This window comes from Carassius gibelio, chromosome B2 (assembly GCF_023724105.1).
Source record: "Carassius gibelio isolate Cgi1373 ecotype wild population from Czech Republic chromosome B2, carGib1.2-hapl.c, whole genome shotgun sequence".
Classification (NCBI taxonomy): Eukaryota; Metazoa; Chordata; class Actinopteri; order Cypriniformes; family Cyprinidae; genus Carassius; species Carassius gibelio.
In genome coordinates, this window is record NC_068397.1 from 2,228,174 (window position 1) to 2,247,017 (window position 18,844).

At 37.4% G+C, this 18,844-nt stretch overlaps 1 protein-coding gene across 1 annotated transcript; it reads left to right on the forward strand.

Moving 5' to 3' along the window:
- The first annotated feature begins 1,565 nt into the window (after positions 1 to 1,565).
- Positions 1,566 to 17,494, forward strand: wrnip1 (WRN helicase interacting protein 1). The gene is made up of 7 exons (XM_052548109.1): positions 1,566 to 2,366; positions 4,281 to 4,475; positions 6,662 to 6,894; positions 11,898 to 12,121; positions 13,339 to 13,494; positions 13,654 to 13,733; positions 16,226 to 17,494. The coding sequence occupies exons 1-7, from the start codon at positions 1,866 to 1,868 to the stop codon at positions 16,505 to 16,507; spliced, it is 1,671 nt and encodes a 556-aa protein (XP_052404069.1). The 5' UTR covers positions 1,566 to 1,865; the 3' UTR covers positions 16,508 to 17,494.
- The last annotated feature ends 1,350 nt before the right edge of the window (positions 17,495 to 18,844 follow it).

Genomic DNA, 18,844 nt, shown 5'->3' on the forward strand with positions numbered 1-18,844 from the left:
AAGGCCACCCGTGTCGCTAATAACAAGGGAGTCTCAACTCTATACATAAGCTCTGACCAAATAAAACTAAAGTGCATATGATAAGCTTACATGAGATGTAGCTTCAGATTTCAGCTTCTTTAACATAAAAGCATTTTTGTAACTCTGAGTATGTCCTGAATATCATTCTGTGGACACCAAATATATGCAGTGCAGTCCTTTGTTTGGACATACACCTGGTCATGTTATTTTTATGTTATAAAGGTACAAACAGTTTCACTTAATACATACTTCAGGTTGAACTATAATAAGCTGTTAGTGTCTTGGTGTTGGCCAGCCCCTAGTACAAAAACTGACATATATTTCCAATCTAATTTCATTATCTATATTATATTACATATATTATATATCTAAGTATGTTTAATATCTGTGTTGTTATTTGAATTGAAATGCAAACACACTCTTTAAAAACAAAAGAACCAACTAATGATCCAAGAGACTTTTAGTTGATTTCCATGTAGCTGTGTGTGCTTATTTGTGAGTCTGCAGCACAAGCCTTCCACTGGATGGCAGCAGTCTACAATGTTTTATCTCTGTGGAGCCAAGGTTTGAGAGAAAGACCTCAAACTGAAAATGTGTGGTAAAAGCTAAAAGTTTCATAAAATTCAAACCAGTAACCTAAACCTAGCTGTTAATAGTGCCATGCGTTAGTTAGTTTATCTACAGCAACATGGCATGACTTGCATGGAATTCAAAACTTAGATCACATACAAAAAATATGGTGTGTGTGTGTGTGTGTGTGTGTGTGTGTGTGTGTTCTTGTGTGCTTTTATTTCTACCTGTTTGCCCTCAAGCTCGATATGTTTCAGCTCCCAGAAGCAGCGCATGGTCTCGACTCTCTCCAGATAGTGGAAAAAGGCCAGTTTGCCCAGAATGATGCTTTTAGGGCACCGATGCACAGCCTTCAGTCTGGCCCTTTTGACTCGAGGAGATTCGTCGTGAGTCTCTGTGTTTCTCAGCAGCTTCGTGTCAGGCACTGGCCTCTCATGTCTTACTTTCTTTTCACAGCTAGATGTGTAAAACAAAGAGGAAATTAATAAGTGCATTAATACAATTCTGCAACAGAAAGTAACTGTGAAATATGTTTCATTATGTAGCTTAGCAGATGATACACATACAGTAACATCAACCTGGTCTGGTAATAAAACATACAAAATAACATAAGTAGGCCTACACACAAACATACAACATAAATAAATTTGAAAGCAAACATAATTTATTATTTAACTTTTCGCAGGCGCAGTTTTTGTTTTACATGACTTTTGCAATTTGCTATTTAAAAACTCAGTGTTTTTTTCTTTTCTTTCTTTCTTTCTTTTATGCAGCTAAATATTTAACTGCGTCCTATGACAAAGTTTATATTTATATACTTCTCTACTTGACATCTTAACCTTGTCATATGAAGTAGCTGTGAGTTGCAAGCTGTAGATGTATGTATCCTATGTGTTTGATTCATTAAAAATAATCGACTCATTTGAATCATTCCATCCACTTTTAGCTTTAACGATTCATTAAAACGAATCGGTTCAGAAGAACGGTTCAGTTATGAATCGATGTAGACTTCTGTCGAATCTGTTTCTCGCTGTGGTGAACAAATAGTGCAGGAATCACTGTCAGGATTTTAGAAGTTTAACCGAAGGTCTGATTGATTCAGAAAGTTTTGGCTGCGGTTCAAAGTTCATGTGGAAGTTTGCTGTGTCAGTAAAGAAGAATATCGCGAGATTACAATACCCCCGCGTCATAAACTCTCGGAAGAGCGCTCTTTTTCTACATGTGGGTAAATGTCAGTGAGAGCTTAGTGATAAACACAGGAATACAGCGCGACCATGTCGCAGAAAGTGTCAGACAGTGTTACAGTGAAGTGTCCGGTTTGCGCCGGTGACTTTGATCCAGACAGAATTAACGCGCACTTGGACGAGTGTTTACAGAGCGATGTCCATCAGCACACAGCAGCTCAAGAGGAACCAGCAGGACCTCCGTCCAAAAAGGCCCGTACTAACACCCCAGACACCCCTCCAGCTGCTGCAGTGTTCTCCGTGTTTCAGTCCAGAGCCAAAGCGAGCGATCAGAAACAGAGGAGCGAGTCAGAAACCCCTGCTCCAGGTCTGAGAGTGATGATGGAGAAACCCGAGTGTCCCGATGGAGCTGGCGCAAAAGCGCTGAAGCTGAACCATGACAAACCCCTGGCAGAAGTCTTGAGACCCAGCACTCTGGAGGAGTATTTCGGCCAGAACAAGCTGATCGGAGAGCAGACCCTGCTCAGATCCCTGCTGCAGTCTCAGGAGATCCCCTCTCTCATTCTCTGGGGGCCTCCGGGCTGTGGAAAGGTCTCTGGTTTGTAGCTGGTTCACTCTTGTGCACCAGATATACCTTCAAGTCTTCTATTAAGGGGTGTGTGATCAAACTCGTGTAGTTGGGTGAAAGATGAAAAGGGATTACCAAGCATCAAAACAATAAAAAGTTAATCTAAAAGGTGTCTCAAATGACATTAACTGTAACGATAATGTATACTAAAAAAAAACTTTTGTCTGGCATATTTAGAGAGAACTAGAATCAGTAGCCCCTAGGTTTCTCAGCAAGACGTTTTTAATCATTTCTAATATAAAAACCAAAATGAGGTGTCATTGCATTATTTGAATATTTCAATACGCACAGGTCTGAATAATTTATTATTATTATTATTATTATTATTATTTTTACATTAGTATATCTGTTATTATGACGTTGGAGCCATATTTCACAGCATTTAGTTTTAGCAAATGTTATTTGAAACATTCAAGTAGACAATTGAATTAAAAAAGCTTCTCTTTTAAATAAAAACACTTTTGGTAAATCATATTCGATGATTTCGATGACACCAGAGTGTGAATCTTTGGTCTTTGACCCAGTATCTCTTAAAGAAAACGTTATAAACAGAATTTCAGCTTGATAACGTGTTTCAGAAGTATTTAATCGTGTTCCCAGAGACACCAGGTTTAGAATTAACACATTTGTGTAGTATTGTTTATTGTTTACTTGAGCCCACATTTTCACAAGTATTTGACCGATGAAATCGTGAAAACTTAATTTTAATAGCTTTAAAATATACTATGGGAAACATTGTGATGTCTTTACAAACCTGTAAAGATTTATTTATGTTTTTTTTTTTTTTTTTTTTTTTTGTCTTTTAAAAAGCTATTTTTCTTAATTATGTTGTGTCATGCAGGTATAGAACAGAGTAAATAGTGGCAGAGTTTGAATTTGGGGGTGAACTTAATATTTTACAGAAGTCTGTACAGTATCAGTTTCTTTCTTCTGCTGAGCAGAAATGAAGAGATGTCATTTTTTGGTGAAATAAATGTTTAAATCTCAAATATTTAAACTTCTTTAAAAAATAAATTAGGCCTTCCGTCTACACTAAATTAGCATTTCTTTCTCCAAAATGGTACATGCTTTCTGCATCTTGCATGTCATTGCTGTTCTATGCACTCCAGATTGTTTGGCTGGAACAGTATGGTTTATATATTTCCAGACTCTTAAAACACATCACTCAGCTGCTGTAGAATAATAATTACAGTGTAATCTGACTCCAGTGCAATCTTTCCATTCCTTGTTTGAACTCAGTATTTTGACTAATAATGAAGACTCTTTGTAGGTGGTATGAGCCTGTTTCAGTGTTATTATTCAGATTAGATTCATTAATAATTGTGAAGTTACATAGTGTGAAGTCTTTGGTTTTGTTTGAGCTAGTTGGCCCTATTGAATGCTATTGTAAAGTGACTCATTAAACCGTGTGAAAAGCTCAGATTAGCGTCTGACAGGTAATGATAGTCCCTGAGGGTCATTTAGTGAACATGAATGTGCTATTTTTAAAAAGGCTGGACAGGATGATATACTTTAATGTATTTCAGTAATGAGAATGAACTGTCATGAAGATAATGGCACTGTGTGATCATCTTGCCTTGGGTGTTTGTACGGCAGATGTCTTCAGACTAGAAGCGTATGTTGATTGCTGTAGTGGTGGACAGTGCAGATTGTGTTGTGTTAGTAGCCCATCAGATTCAGAACAGACCTTCCTGCGTCACGTGTCTGGTTTCACTTATTTATTTCGGTGTTTTATAGATTGTCAGATGGATTTACAGCACAGCAGAGCAAATGTTGGCTGTCTGTGTCATTCTCCCTATTTCAATTGAGTCTAGAAGTACGGCTTGTCAGGCGTGAGAAAATGTTAAAGACTTTGTTTGTCTGCGTGTTGCTTACAGACCACTTTGGCCCATATAATCGCCAGTTCCGTTAAGAAGAAAGGCACAGGACGTTTTGTGACGCTCTCTGCCACCAGTGCGTCCACGGGCGATGTGCGAGAGGTCATCAAACAGGCCCAGAATGAGCTCCGTCTGTTTAAGAGAAAGACCATTCTGTTCATCGATGAGATTCATCGCTTTAACAAATCCCAGCAGGTCAGTTACATTACATTACAGCCATATCAAATCAGTTTTGTTTTATTTTTATTTTTTTTTACATATTTTAATAATCATAAAGTAGGTCTATTAAATAAATGCAAAATAAAAAATGTATTTACTTACCACTAGAAATTCTGTGTTGCATATATGTTTTATTAATTAATTTATTAATTTATTTATTTAGGTGTTCAAATGAAGTAAAAAAAAACATTGATTTATCTTTTAATCAAAACAAATAAACAAACCCTTTTATATTTTGGCAAACAAAGTTCTGCACAACAACTTTTAAAAATAAAAGGGAAAAATGTTTTGTTATTACTTTTAAAAATATGTTTTAATGATTGTATTATTGTTATTTTAACATTGTACTGTACAATTATAACATATTTCTGTCACAATTTCTTCAACTTAAACCAAACTTTTATTTTGATGGGTTGCCTTAAAGACCTTTTATGTTTCATTGTATATGATATAAAGATGTTGTTCATGTATTTATGTCTGAAAACACAGCATGTGTCACACATGCTTAAATAGTTCAAAGCCCACATCTGTGCCATTCATTCACACTTTAAGAGTCTTTAAGAGAGACACAGAGATACACACATACTTTGGATCTATTCATGCAAACATGGCAAATTCCATGACATTCTGCAGACAATTCTGTATTTATAACTAGATTTGGTGATTCCGTCCATGTGTTCTGCATCATGGAAATCACAGAGCACTTGTACTGTACTGACAAAAATGATGAAAAGTGGAAAAAGATCCTGTAGCATTTCAGATACAGAAACTTTATTTGAAATTTCTGACTTTTTACATTTGACTTGTGTCTCCAAATAGATTTTGGTAGCACTGTATGTGATCAGGTGGGAATTGGAAATGTTGTGAGATGTCTGGTGTAGGGACAGCTGGCACCGGATCACTCTGGAAGCGTGTTTATTTGTGTATGACTGACAGTCAAGAAGAGAAAAACACCAGTGGCTTTAAATACATCCAGAATTATATTCAGAAATGAAGCAGACGATATAGCATCCAAAGGGATTCCCTCCACATGCTTTCCTATTTATCCTGGATTTAAACCACCTGAACCACATTTTGAATAAACCAAGAGACTTATATGTATACTGGACTTCATTGTGCTGATTTATCACTCAGCCATAATGAAAATACACATAGCTTATTATTTGATGCATTAATTAGTTCTTCAGATCAACTATCCTGACTATTATGAGGCCACTTTTGATGGCCATCAATGGATAATCCTGCTTTTTAGCACCGATATCAGTACAGATGTTGAATTTACTGTACCAGCGGAGCTAAAGTTAAAATATAACAATCATTATATATATATATAGGCAGCGAGAGAGAGAGAGAAAGAGGATAGGATTTTATAAAATATATAAAATATGAATTATTAAATAAAAAACTAAATGTTAAAGTTTGCAAAATAAAAATTCATTGATAAGTACTTTTTATATTTAATACTTAAGTACATAAAAAAAAAAAAAAAAAAAAACTTTTACTCCAGTCAAATTGAAAAGTAGTACTCAGTGTTTTTTTTTAATGGAGTTATAATTTATTTGTGTATCTGTACTCAATATTTGATTTGTGTAAAAGTAAAATCAATTCACAATTCAAAGTTTATTATTATTATTATTATTATTATTATATTTCATACATTTCACCGATGATTTTTACTATTTCAGAACCATTTGATTCACAATGTGATTCAGCTTAAATTGCTGGTTAATTCTGCATTCATATAAACCTTACTTTATCATTGAAAGCTTCAAATTCTGTCAATGAGTTTAAAACCAAATTGAAATCTTGACTTTTTAAATCTTGTATGTTAAATTCTCTTGATTTTACTGATGTTATTTTTTTCTGTTTTATATTTTGTTTGTACAGCACTATGGTCAACCGCTGTTGTGTCTATTATTGCTTAATAATCACATTTAATGAAATGAACAAAATAAATACATATATATTTACCTAATGTGTCTGAAGCAGGAAAATTAGCTGAAAATACTAAGAGTTCTGCTTTAATCATTTAACCTGTTTTGCTTTTCCAAGACACTGTCATCTTCTTTTCTGTAGAACGGACCCACCTTTGATATTTCTGCCCTTTTGGAGAGTATGGTGTCTTCTCTTGTCCTCCCATGTCTCCTCTGTTCTTGTCTCAGGACACCTTCTTGCCTCACGTGGAGTGTGGGACGATCACTCTTATTGGTGCCACCACAGAGAACCCTTCCTTCCAGGTCAACAGTGCGCTGCTGAGCCGCTGCAGGGTTCTGGTTCTGGAGCGGCTGTCGGTGGAAGCGATGGGCTCGATCCTGCGCCGGGCTGTAGACTTTCTGGGACTGCAGGTGTTGAACGGGGATGCGGTGGAGCAGGACACTTCAGAGGTCTGCTCAGAGTAAGTGTCAGTCGTTCCCTTGTTATCACGGCGGGTCTGAGACGGCCCATCTTCTGACTTCACTGCCTCATTTTGATGATTTATTAGTGGTTTGGATTGGTAAGTAGGACAAACGGTTGTCTCTCAGCCCGGCCTCGAGTGGACCAGCTGTGAAGTGCTGCAGATCAGGTTTTAGGGCCCTCAGGAGTCATGGAAGCATCCGCTGTAAACACAAACGGTTTTGAGTTTCGCTGAACCGAACGCTCTTGTTGATTTATGAGTTTTCTCAGTCTGAAGAACAGCCGGTGACTTACTGATGAGAATGAGACTGTGAAGAAAAATATCAATCTGTGGTGTTTTCAGCTGATGCTTGAACAAAACGTTGCCAAAAATTATTTGCATCGTGCATCACATTCGATAGATCACAATAAGCTTTGTGTTCTGTTACTTCTGATATGAAACAAAGACTCAGCTTTTAAAATCTTTCATTCAGGAAATGAAAGCCTCAGGAAAACCATTTAATGTAAATATCTCAGTAGTTAATTAGAAAAACAAACACTAGTCTTGGTCTCTGACAAGTCTCGGGTAGCCTAACACAGTAGACATAGCAAGTGTTTTTTTTTTTTTTTTTTTATCTATCTATATATATATATATATCAATAATTAAATAATTAAAAATATCTATATCAGTTAAAAAACTTTGCTACATGTACTGCATTTAGGCTAACCTAGACTTGATTAACAGAGGTGTGATGTGTGTACTGTTTGACTTGTTAAATACACTGAATAAAATTATAAAGGCAACACTTTTGTTTTTGCAAAATATTTCCCCATATTTCATGAGCTGAACTCAAAGATCTAAGACTTTTTCAATGTACACAAAAGGCCTATTCCTTTCAAGTATTGTTCACAAATCTGTCTAAATCTATGTTAGGGAGCACTTCTCTTTTGCCGAGATAATCCATCAACCTCACAGGTGTGGCATATCAAGATGCTGATTAGACAGCATGATTATTGCACAGGTGTGCCTTAGGCAGGCTACAATAAAACGCCACTCTAAATTGTGCAGCCCTAACCACAAGCAGTTCTGTCTTGGCAAGGTTGAGTTGAAGGTGATGGTCCATCATCCAGGAAGAAATGTCTGTTAGACAAGCTGAGATGCGAATAGCTACCGTCGGATCATCAGGATGGAATGAGAGGTAGAGTTGAGTGTCATCAGCATAGCAGTGGTATGAAAAGCCATGTTTCTGAATGACAGAACCTTATGATGCCATGTAGACAGAGAAGAGAAGTGGTCCAAGAACTGAGCCCTGAGGCACCCCAGTAGTTAGATGTTGAGACTTGGACACCTCACCTCTCCAAGATACTTTGAAAGACCTATCTGATAGGTAAGACTCAAACCACTGGAGTGCGGTTCCTGAGATGCCCTTTGCCAGTAATGTTGACAGGAGGATCTGGTGGTTAACCGTGTCAAAAGCAGCGGACAGATCAAGCAGAATAAGTACTGAAGATCTGGATTCCTCTCTTGCCAGTCTTAGAGCTTCAACAACTGAGAGCAATGCAGTCTCAGTTAAATGTCCACTTCTGAAACCAGACTGGTTGTTATCGAGGAGGTTGTTCTGTGTGAGAAAGGCAGAGACTTGCAATGAAAGGAAGAAGGCAAACCAGTCTGTAGTTCACTAAAAGAGATGGGTTATGAGTGAGTTTCTTAAGCTGTGGGGTTATATGAGTCTGTTTAAATACTGAGGGGAAACCACCAGTGTGGAGTGATGTGTTAATGATGTGAGTGAGTGCAAGAACAACTGCAGGAGAAATGGCTTGAAAGAGATGAGATGGAATAGGATCAAGTGGACAAGTAGTAGGACAATTGGAAAGGATGAGTTTAAAGATTTCTGCATCAGAGAGTGGAGAGAAGGATGTGAATGGGTGTATGTTTGGTGGTAAGATATGTTTAACAGATTGTGGTGTGGAGAATTGTTTACTGATGGTTGTAATTTTATTACTGAAGAATGTGGAATAGTCATCAGCTGTTAAGAGTTGATGCAGGAGGGGTAGGAGGAGGACAAAGGAGAGAGAAAAATGTTTTAAATGTTTTAATTTTGTTTTGATAGTATGTTCTTTTAGCAATGAAGACTTTAGCAGAGAAGGAAGAGAGGAGTGATCGATACACTTTTAGGTCTTGCGATATACTCTTTCAGCAGCTGATGAGTGGCACCACTAATGCAAAAATAGACAAGTATAATCGAAAGATGTAATGTATAAATGTACTTATTATTTTATGACAGCTGTAGTATATGCAGTATACCATAGCTATCAGTGTACTGATTGATCATCTTGCTTTTTTTTTATGAAAAATGTAATTGTTTAATCAAAACCATAGAAGGCTTGAGTTTTTCTCTTTTTTTTTTTTTACCGGAATTTTTAACGGTCACCATAAATTTACATAATTTAACATTCAACATACTGTACAACATTCAACATTATTCCATTCAAGTTGGCTGTAACCTTGTATGCCAGGTCAGATTTTTATTTATTGTCCGCTTTCATTTATGGAAGCTGCCATAAATGTGTAAGATGAGAGCCGTGCCCCAGTTAAACATTATCGTGTCCCAATTCAACTTTAGGGCAGAGATTCAAATTCTTTCAAAGTGTTCATTTCACTCCGCCAATATTTTATGATGGAAATGTCATAACTGTCTACAAGAAACCAGTGCAGCAGTTCACAAATGATCTGGTGTGATTTGGGATAGTATGATTGGTCTGTGGTCCAGTGACACTCTACCTGGCCCTGCAATGCTAAATCTGGTTTAAATGAATAAAACAGATTTTAGTGGGGTATGAAGTGAGTCCCTTGTTTCACCCGTTTTTTTTTTTTTTTCTTTCTTTTTTTTTAGATAGAAAAACATTAAAGGGTTCATGAAGTTGATATGTACACATATATGTAAGTGGTTACACTACAATTTAAAAAAAAAAAACATACTGCAAATTTCATTTGATTTGGAATTGACTGATTACATGTAATCTTGATTGCGTCATCAGTGCTCGTAATATATTACATTTTAGAATGTACATAATTAGATTAATGTTGACATATTATTCACACAATTGCAGTGAATCGTTCAAAATGTCTGTTCCCTCAGTAGTAGTTGATTCTGGAAACCTGGACATATTTTTTTGCCAATTTTTTTTTTTTTTTTTTTTTTTTTTTAGGTGTGTATAATGTCATTGCTGTTTTCACGTCTATTAATCTTTGTTCATGTAATGCAGGGATTCCCAAACATTTTTGTCAGCCAAACCCTTTTGACTTATTTATTTGCTTGAAATATCTCTGAGGACGATCATAGTTTATAACACAGTTGCATATTTACAGTTTAGTAACATTTAATGGTCACACTGACATGCAGGTCAACAAATTCAAAAACTTAATTTTAGTGTTTAAGTTTTTAAATAATGTATTTTACATGATTATGATTGAATTAATTATTAGTTTTTTTATCAACTCACAAACCCACTGCCCATTTTGGGAAATCCTGGTTTAATGTAATGTTTAATGCATTTAATATTATGTTGATTATATTATTATATAATATTATATAAGTATGTCATGTTTACTGGTAAGTTTGAAACAAGGATGTATGTAAAATAATAAATTCTAAATACAGGTGCATCTCAGTTAATTATAATGTCATGGAAAAGTTCATTTTTATCAGTAATTCAACTCAAATTGTTAAACTCATGCATTAAATAAATGTCATGCACACTGACCGATGTAGTTTAAGTTTTTGTTTGAACATTTTCAGTGAATTGTTGGCCTTCTGGAAGGTATGTTCATTTACTGCACATGTACTCAATACTTGGTAGGGGCTCCTTTTGCTTTAATTACTGCCTCAGTTCAGCTTGGCATGGAGGTGATCAGTTTGTGGCACTGCTGAGGTGGTCTGGAGCCCAGGTTTCTTTGACAGTGGCTTTCAGCTCATCTGCATTGTCTGGTCTCTTGTTTCTCATTTAACTCTTGACAATAGCCCATAGATTCTCTCTGGGGTTCAGGTCTGGTGAGTTTGCTGGCCAGTCAAGCACACCACATTTAACCAACTTTTGGTGCTTTTGGCAGTGTGGGTAGGTGCCAAATCCAGATGGAAATTGAAATCAGCATCTTCAAAAAGCTGGTCAGCAGAAAGAAGCATACGGTGCTCCTAAATTTATTGGTAAACGGGTGCAGTGACTTTAGTTTTCAAAAAACACAATGGACCAACACCAGCAGATGTCATTGCACCCCAAATCATCACAGACTGTTGAAACCTAACACTGGACTTCAAGCAACTTCCTCCAGACTCTAGGGCCTTGGTTTCCAAATGAAATACAAAACTTGCTCTCACTTTGGATCACTGGGCAACAGTCCAGTTCTTCTTCTCCTTATCCCAGGTAAGACACCTCTGAAGTTGTCTGTGGTTCAGTAAATCTCTTGACACGTCTGTGTGTGGTGCTCTTGATGTCTTGACCCCAGCATCAGTCCATTCCTTGTGAAGTTCTCTCAAATTCTTGAATCCAGTTTGGTTGACAATCCTCATAAAGCTGCGGTTCTCTCAGTTGGTTGTGCATCTTTTTCTTCCACACTTTTTCCTTCCACTCAACTTTCTGTTAACATGCTTGGATACAGCACTCTGTGAACAGCCAGCTTCTTTGGCAATGAATGTTTGTGGCTTCCCCTCCTTGGGAAGGGTGTCAATGATTGTCTTCTGGACAACTGTCAGATCAGCAGTCTTCCCCATGATTGTGTAGCCTAGTGAACCAAACTGAGAGACCCGGTTAAAGGCTCAGGAAACATTTGCAGGTGTTTTGAGTTGTTTCACAATTTGATTTGAATTACTGAAATAAATGAACTTTTCCACAACATTATAATTTATTGAGATTTACCTGTATATACTTTAATTATCTTGTACATTTCTTGATTATTTAGTGTATTTCTTAACATGAGAGTCTGGTTGGTTGAGCAGGCCTGAGCTCTGTGTGCTGTCTGTGTTCAGATCTCAGGTGTGTATCGAGCAGAAGGCGCTGGACACGGTGGCACACCTGTGTGATGGAGACGCTCGAGTCGCTCTCAACGGTCTGCAGCTGGCGGTGCAGGCGTGTGTGGCACAGGTGCGCACCACTTCACCCAAACCCCACACCGGCCCGCAGTCAATAACAGTGCGTGAGCAGCACATCAAAGAAGGTCTTCAGAGATCCCACATCCTTTATGATAAAGCAGGTGTGTCCTGTTTTTACTCAAGTCATCAGTTTGTTTCATAAAGTACAGTTATTGTGTCTCACCTGTAACAAACAAACAGATCCACCGAATTCAAGTCTGGCCACTGAACAAGCTCTATGGCACTTGTCAAAAATTTCTAGTGACGTGACATTCAACCAAGCATGGTGACCCATACTCGGAATTCGTGCTCTGCATTTAAGTGAGTGAGTGACGTGACGTGACACATCCGAAGTGCATTTAACCCATCCGAAGTGCGCACACACAGAGCAGTGGGCAGCCATTTATGCTGCTGCACCCGGGGAGCATTTGGGGGTTCAGTGCCTTGCTCAAGGACACATCAGTCTCGGTATTGACCCGAGATTCGAACCCACAACCCTAGGGTTAGGAGTCAAACTCACTAACCACTAGGCCACGACTTCCCTTAAATTTGAGTACATTTGCAATCTGATTGTGGTATAGCTCTTAGGGTCTTGAATTTGTGCTGGTTGGATGTTTTTAGCTTAATAAAGTATTTTGACATAAGTTTACATGCAGAATTGCAAAATGTTAATTTGAACAAAATAAGGGATTGCATGTTAAAATTGCATGTTATTGTTTAATACAGTCCTTAATAAGCTATTACACATACTGTAACATATATTTATATATTCTCCACATGACAAAATAAGAACTGAATTTATAAAAATGACCCCGTTCAAAAGTTTACATACCCTTGAATCTTAATACTGTGTCATTTCCTGGATGATCCACGACTGTTTTTATAATATGTGATAATAGTTCACGATTTGGTCTTGAGCAGTTCAACTATCTGCTAAAAATGTTAACCCTTTCCAAAAAGTGACTGTATGATTTTGAGATCCATCTTTAAATATTGAGGACAACTGAGGGTCTCAAACACAACTATTACTAAAGATGAAAACGTACTGATTCTCAAGAAGGCCACACAATGCACTAAGAGACGGGGGATGAGTTATTCAATGAAAAAAAAAAAGTGTTATCATTTTTGAGGTAAGCTGCTGCAATTCTTTGCCACTGTGAACACTTGCAAGATGCTGGTGAAAACTATACATCAAGATGCAAGTAAAAACTCCACTGTGTTTTTTGTTAAATGCTTAGAAAATGTATTGTGTAATGCTTTCCATACTACTGTATGTCACATCTACAGTATATCCACAGTTAGTTTGGATTGTAAAATCTGACGTGTGTGCCGCACACAGGCGAGGAGCACTATAACTGTATCTCAGCCCTTCACAAGTCAATGCGAGGCTCCGAGCCCAACGCTGCCCTCTACTGGCTGGCCAGAATGCTGGAGGGTGGTGAAGACCCGCTGTATGTGGCCCGCAGACTCGTCCGCTTCGCCAGCGAGGATATCGGTAAGCAGACGCTCCTTTTCAACTCAACTTATCTGTTACAGGGAAACTGTTCAACATTTCCCAAAACCGCTGTTTTACTACAATAGAAACTTCATGATTAGTGTATAATCCCAAAGTGAGCGTCTTGACAGACTAGATGTGTTGTGGACTCTCCTGAAGGTCTGGCAGACCCAGCGGCGCTCACTCAAGCCGTATCAGCGTTTCAGGCCTGTCACTTCATCGGCATGCCCGAGTGTGAGGTACCACACACACACACACACACACACACACGCAACAAAGATACTGCCAGGGCTGAGAATCTACACACTTCTCATCATTTAGGCCCATTATTATTTTAATTTATATAAAAATTTCTTAGCCTGTAGAAATGCTTTATGAATACTGATATGGTATGAAGAAAACAAGATAAAAAAAAAAATAAAAAAAGTGTATAAATATTTATTGAGTAATCCAGGGGGGAAATTACTTAAAAGATGGGAGCTTAATTATTTTATTTTGATACATTGTTTTGATAAAAGGAAACAAAAAACATTTCTAGTTTCAGCTTCAGACATTCAGAATACTAAGAGACCTATGGTATTGTTCAAAATAATAGCAGTACAATGTGACTAACCAGAATAATCCAGGTTTTTAGTATATTTTTATTGCTACGTGGCAAACAAGTTACCAGTAGGTTCAGTAGATTGTCAGAAAACAAACAAGACCCAGCATTCATGATATGCACGCTCTTAAGGCTGTGCAATTGGGCAATTAGTTGAAAGGGGTGTGTTCAAAAAAATAGCAGTGTCTACCTTTGACTGTACAAACTCAAAACTATTTTGTTCAAACGTTTTTGTTTCTGGGATTTAGCAATCCTGTGAATCACTAAACTAATCGTTGTATGACCACAGTTTTTTAAAACTGCTTCACATTGGTTGGAGTCAACCAACTTGTGGCACCTCTCAGCTGTTATTCCACTCCATGATTCTTTAACAACATTCCACAATTCATTCACATTTCTTGGTTTTGCTTCAGAAACAGCATTTTTGATATCACCCCACAAGTTCTCAATTGGATTAAGGTCTGGAGATTGGGCTGGCCACTCCATAACATTAATTTTGTTGGTTTGGAACCAAGACTTTGCCCGTTTACTAGTGTGTTTTTGGGTCATTGTCTTGTTGAAACAACCATTTCAAGGGCATGTCCTCTTCAGCATAGGGCAACATGACCTCTTCAAGTATTTTAACATATGCAAACTGATCCATGATCCCTGGTATGCGATAAATAGGCCCAACACCATAGTAGGAGAAACATGCCCATATCATGATGCTTGCACCTCCATGCTTCACTGTCTTCACTGTGTACTGTGGCTTGAATTCAGAGTTTGGGGGTCGTCTCACAAACTGCCTGTGGCCCTTGGACCCAAAAACAACAATTTTACTCTCATCAGTCCACAAAATGTTCCTCCATTTCTCTTTAGGCCAGTTGATGTGTTCTTTGGCAAATTGTAACCTCTTCTTCACATGCCTTTTTTAACAGAAGGACTTTGCGTGGGATTCTTGTAAATAGATTAGTTTCACGAATACGTCTTCTGTCACAGTACTCACAGGTAACTCCAGACTGTCTTTGATCATCCTGGAGGTGATCATTGGCTGAGCCTTTGCCATTCTGGTTATTCTTCAATCCATTTTGATGGTTGTCTTCCGTTTTCTTCCACATCTCTCTTGTTTAGTCTCCATTTTAAGGCATTGGAGATCATTTTAACTGAACAGCCTATATTTTTTTTGCACCTCTTTACAGGTTTTCCCCTCTCCAATCCAATTTTAAATCAAAGTACGCTGTTCTTCTGAACAATGTCTTGAACGACCCATTTTCCTCAGGCTTTCAAATGCACGTTCATCCTTTTTTTCACAAAATTGATGACCTCAGTGATCGAATGCCACACTGCTATTTTTTTTAACACACCCCTTTCAACTAATTGCCCAATTGCACAGCCTTAAGAGCGTGCGTATCATGAATGCTGGGTCTTGTTGGTTTTCTGAGAATCTACTGAACCTACTGGTAACTTGTTTGCCACGTAGCAATAAAAAATATACTAAAAACCTGGATTATTCTGGTTAGTCACATTGTACTGCTATTATTTTGAACAATACTGTACATTTGGTTTTTGACCACTGCAAATGTGTACTCATCGAGCCATATTGAGTCCCTGATATCTCTGGAAATGAATCATGCAGGGCCTTAAACATAAAAATACCAAATGAAACATTGGTAACACTTTAGTGCCAATTTACGACCAATTCTCACTATTAACTAGTTGCTTATTAACATGCCTTTTATTAAAATATTGGCTGTTTATAAGTGCTTATAAAGCACATATTCTGCATGACCATATTCTACACCCCTAATCATACCCAATACTTCATCACTACCTTACTATTAATAACCAGCAAATTAAGAGACCTGTTGTGCCTGTCTCTGTTGTGCCTAAACTCATTTTGACCCTCCTCTACAAAATAGTGGATTACACAGAAAATATTAATCCATGGCATTTAATAGTTTTGCCCTTAATCACTATTCATGTTACTCTTCTTCAAAATAAAAATATTAACAAAACCAAGGTTGCCTTTGTAATCCGCTTCCAGCTCTCCAAATTCATTAAGGTTTAGATACTTGTTTTAGGTGTTACCCTACTCTTCCTCGCTAGCGTTTATCTTCATTCTCTCCTACATCTCTTCTCAAATTATTTGAGGTCATTCTGGCGCAGTGTGTGGTTTATATGGCCCGAGCGCCCAAGTCTGTGGAGGTGTACAAGGCCTATAACAACGTCAAGTCCTCTCTGAGGAGCCATCAGGGTCCGTTACCGTCCGTTCCCCTCCACCTGCGCAACGCTCCCACCAAACTGATGAAGAATCTGGGCTACGCCAAAGGATACAAATACAACCCAAACTACAGCGGACCAGTGGAGCAATCATATCTTCCTGAGGAACTGCACGGTGTTAACTTCTTCACCTGGACGCCCCCCAAACTATGACTGATTGTCTTTCTAAGATTGGAGTTCTGCTGTTGTCTTTATCGCTGTTGCTGTATCTTATACTTATTACAGATCGATTTCATGCCTTTGGTCCATATTGTGAATGAATAAATATGCATTTGCTTATATTATATGTTTAATGTACAACATGAAGATTGCAGCAACTGATTTCCATTTTTATCTCAGGTAAGTAAGAAATGAATACATAGAAACAATGAGATTGTACTTTTAAGTGCAAAAAAATCCCTGATTTGAATACGAGTGATTTGGCTTTATTTACAAATACACTTTTACACTGGCATTTATATTAGTTTAGCTTCGTCTTCCTTTGGGTTTCCTCTAATATTCAAACTTGAGTTGCATCCCTGACAATTCATGTTTCAGCTCCATTACATGTTTGCATTGTTGTTTTACACTCTTATCTACAAGCAAGCAATAATTTTGCTTAACAGCACTGCTTTACTAGAATCATTTTTTTTTTTTTCTGCACTGAAGATGTTGCACTTACAAATCATTAGGTCAATGTAATTTTCACCAGTAATTAAAAGGATCGTTCATCCAAATATGTAAATATGTTGTAATCATCATGTCATTCAAAAGCAGTATGATGTGTGTTTTCATGAAAATAGAAGCAGTCAACATTACAGTTCAGTTTTCATTCCATTCGTTTTTCTCAAGGTTGCATAGAGTCGCTGATTCTTTGAGGGAAACAAACGTCAACTACAGTAACACTACTGCTGTAAATTCCCAATGTACAGTTACTGTTAATTGCACGAAATATCATTTAAAAATGCCCAAAATGCAATGCATATTACACTGGAGAAGCAATAAAATAATTGTATTGGTCATTTTGCAGTAAGGAACTTTAGAACTTTTTTTGAAATTACTTAATTTTTTACTGATATAAATTAAGTTGGTGCATGGTAAAAACACAGTACTTGGTAGGACAGCACGATATATTTAAATAAAACCGATAAAAACATTGTGCAGGCTGTGATGTGATTAACCTTCATTCGTCCCTCAGATTTTTTATTTATTTATTTATTTTTAAATAATGTGTTGATTGTACCAGTCCAAGATTTCTTTACTTTTCTCACACTTGCACCTCGAAAACAAACAAACAAAAAAAAATTAAAATTAGAGTGGATTCATGGAGTTTAAATTGTTGCAATAAAAAAGTAACACAAGTGTCCCTCATGGGTCATTTTGACACATATGGGAATTAATGGAATTTACTGAATTTTTATTTCTTTTTTAAATATACAAAATCTGAGACAATCCAGTAAAGATTTATACTCAAACAAAGGGCTCAGACTACAGAATATTCCCAATGTATAAAAAACTCACATACACACACACACACACACACGGCAAACACACTCTCATAGAACACATTATAATATGTTTCAAATTTCTGCTGTGATATGACTTATTTGACTTATTAAAATGTCTCATTTTATTTTGTTTTTTTAACAGTTATTTTTGAGTGATGTGCCAGAGACCAATGGGTTTATATATTTATATATATATATTTTTTTTATATATATATTTTCATGGCTTATATTTAGGCCAGACAATTAGGACACCCACCCCCCCCCCCCCCCGGAACCACCTGAAAGAAACAGAATGTGGGATAAGATTGGCTGAGTGGATGGAAAAAGGGAGAGAAGTGTGGGTTCGAGAGAAATAGAAAAACAGTACAGTTTGAGGTGGCCCGATAAATGGAAATTTCAGGAAGTCAGGTGATCGATTGGGGCGTGGCCCTGCTCCCAAACGTCAGCTAACTAATTAACTCCCTTTCACTAGCTAGGGCCATGACATAAACAAGCTATAAAACAGTTAGTTGAACAAAGTGTTGGGAAATAGTATAAAGAGGACGAAGGGGTATAGGGAAGAGGTTGATCAGGGCATCTAGAATTGATGGCTCAGAGAGTGGGGGTACCATCTCGAGCGTATATTTAGGCCAGACAATTATTACCCCAAAGTTGGGAAGAGCTTAGTTAATCGCAAGATTGGTTTGTAGATGGCCTGATCATACGGAGAGGATGCAGAGGCTAAATAGTTCAGGTGTTCAATGGTTAACGCAGGTTTTTGTTTTCGTAAGCCTTTATTAGTATGAATGTGTGAGAATGAGAGTAAGCTGTGCAACTGGAGCCAGTGATTGTTCATAGAAGTTGATTCTTGACAACTATGTTTAGAAACACACATGTGGAACTTAGGAAGGAACGACCGTCATACGAAAAGTTGCTGCTTTTGACAGAATGTCTGATGCGAAGGATTTCCCTTGAGGAATTATCTGGATGGCATTGTTAAGGTGGCCTAGAAGTCCTTGTAGCT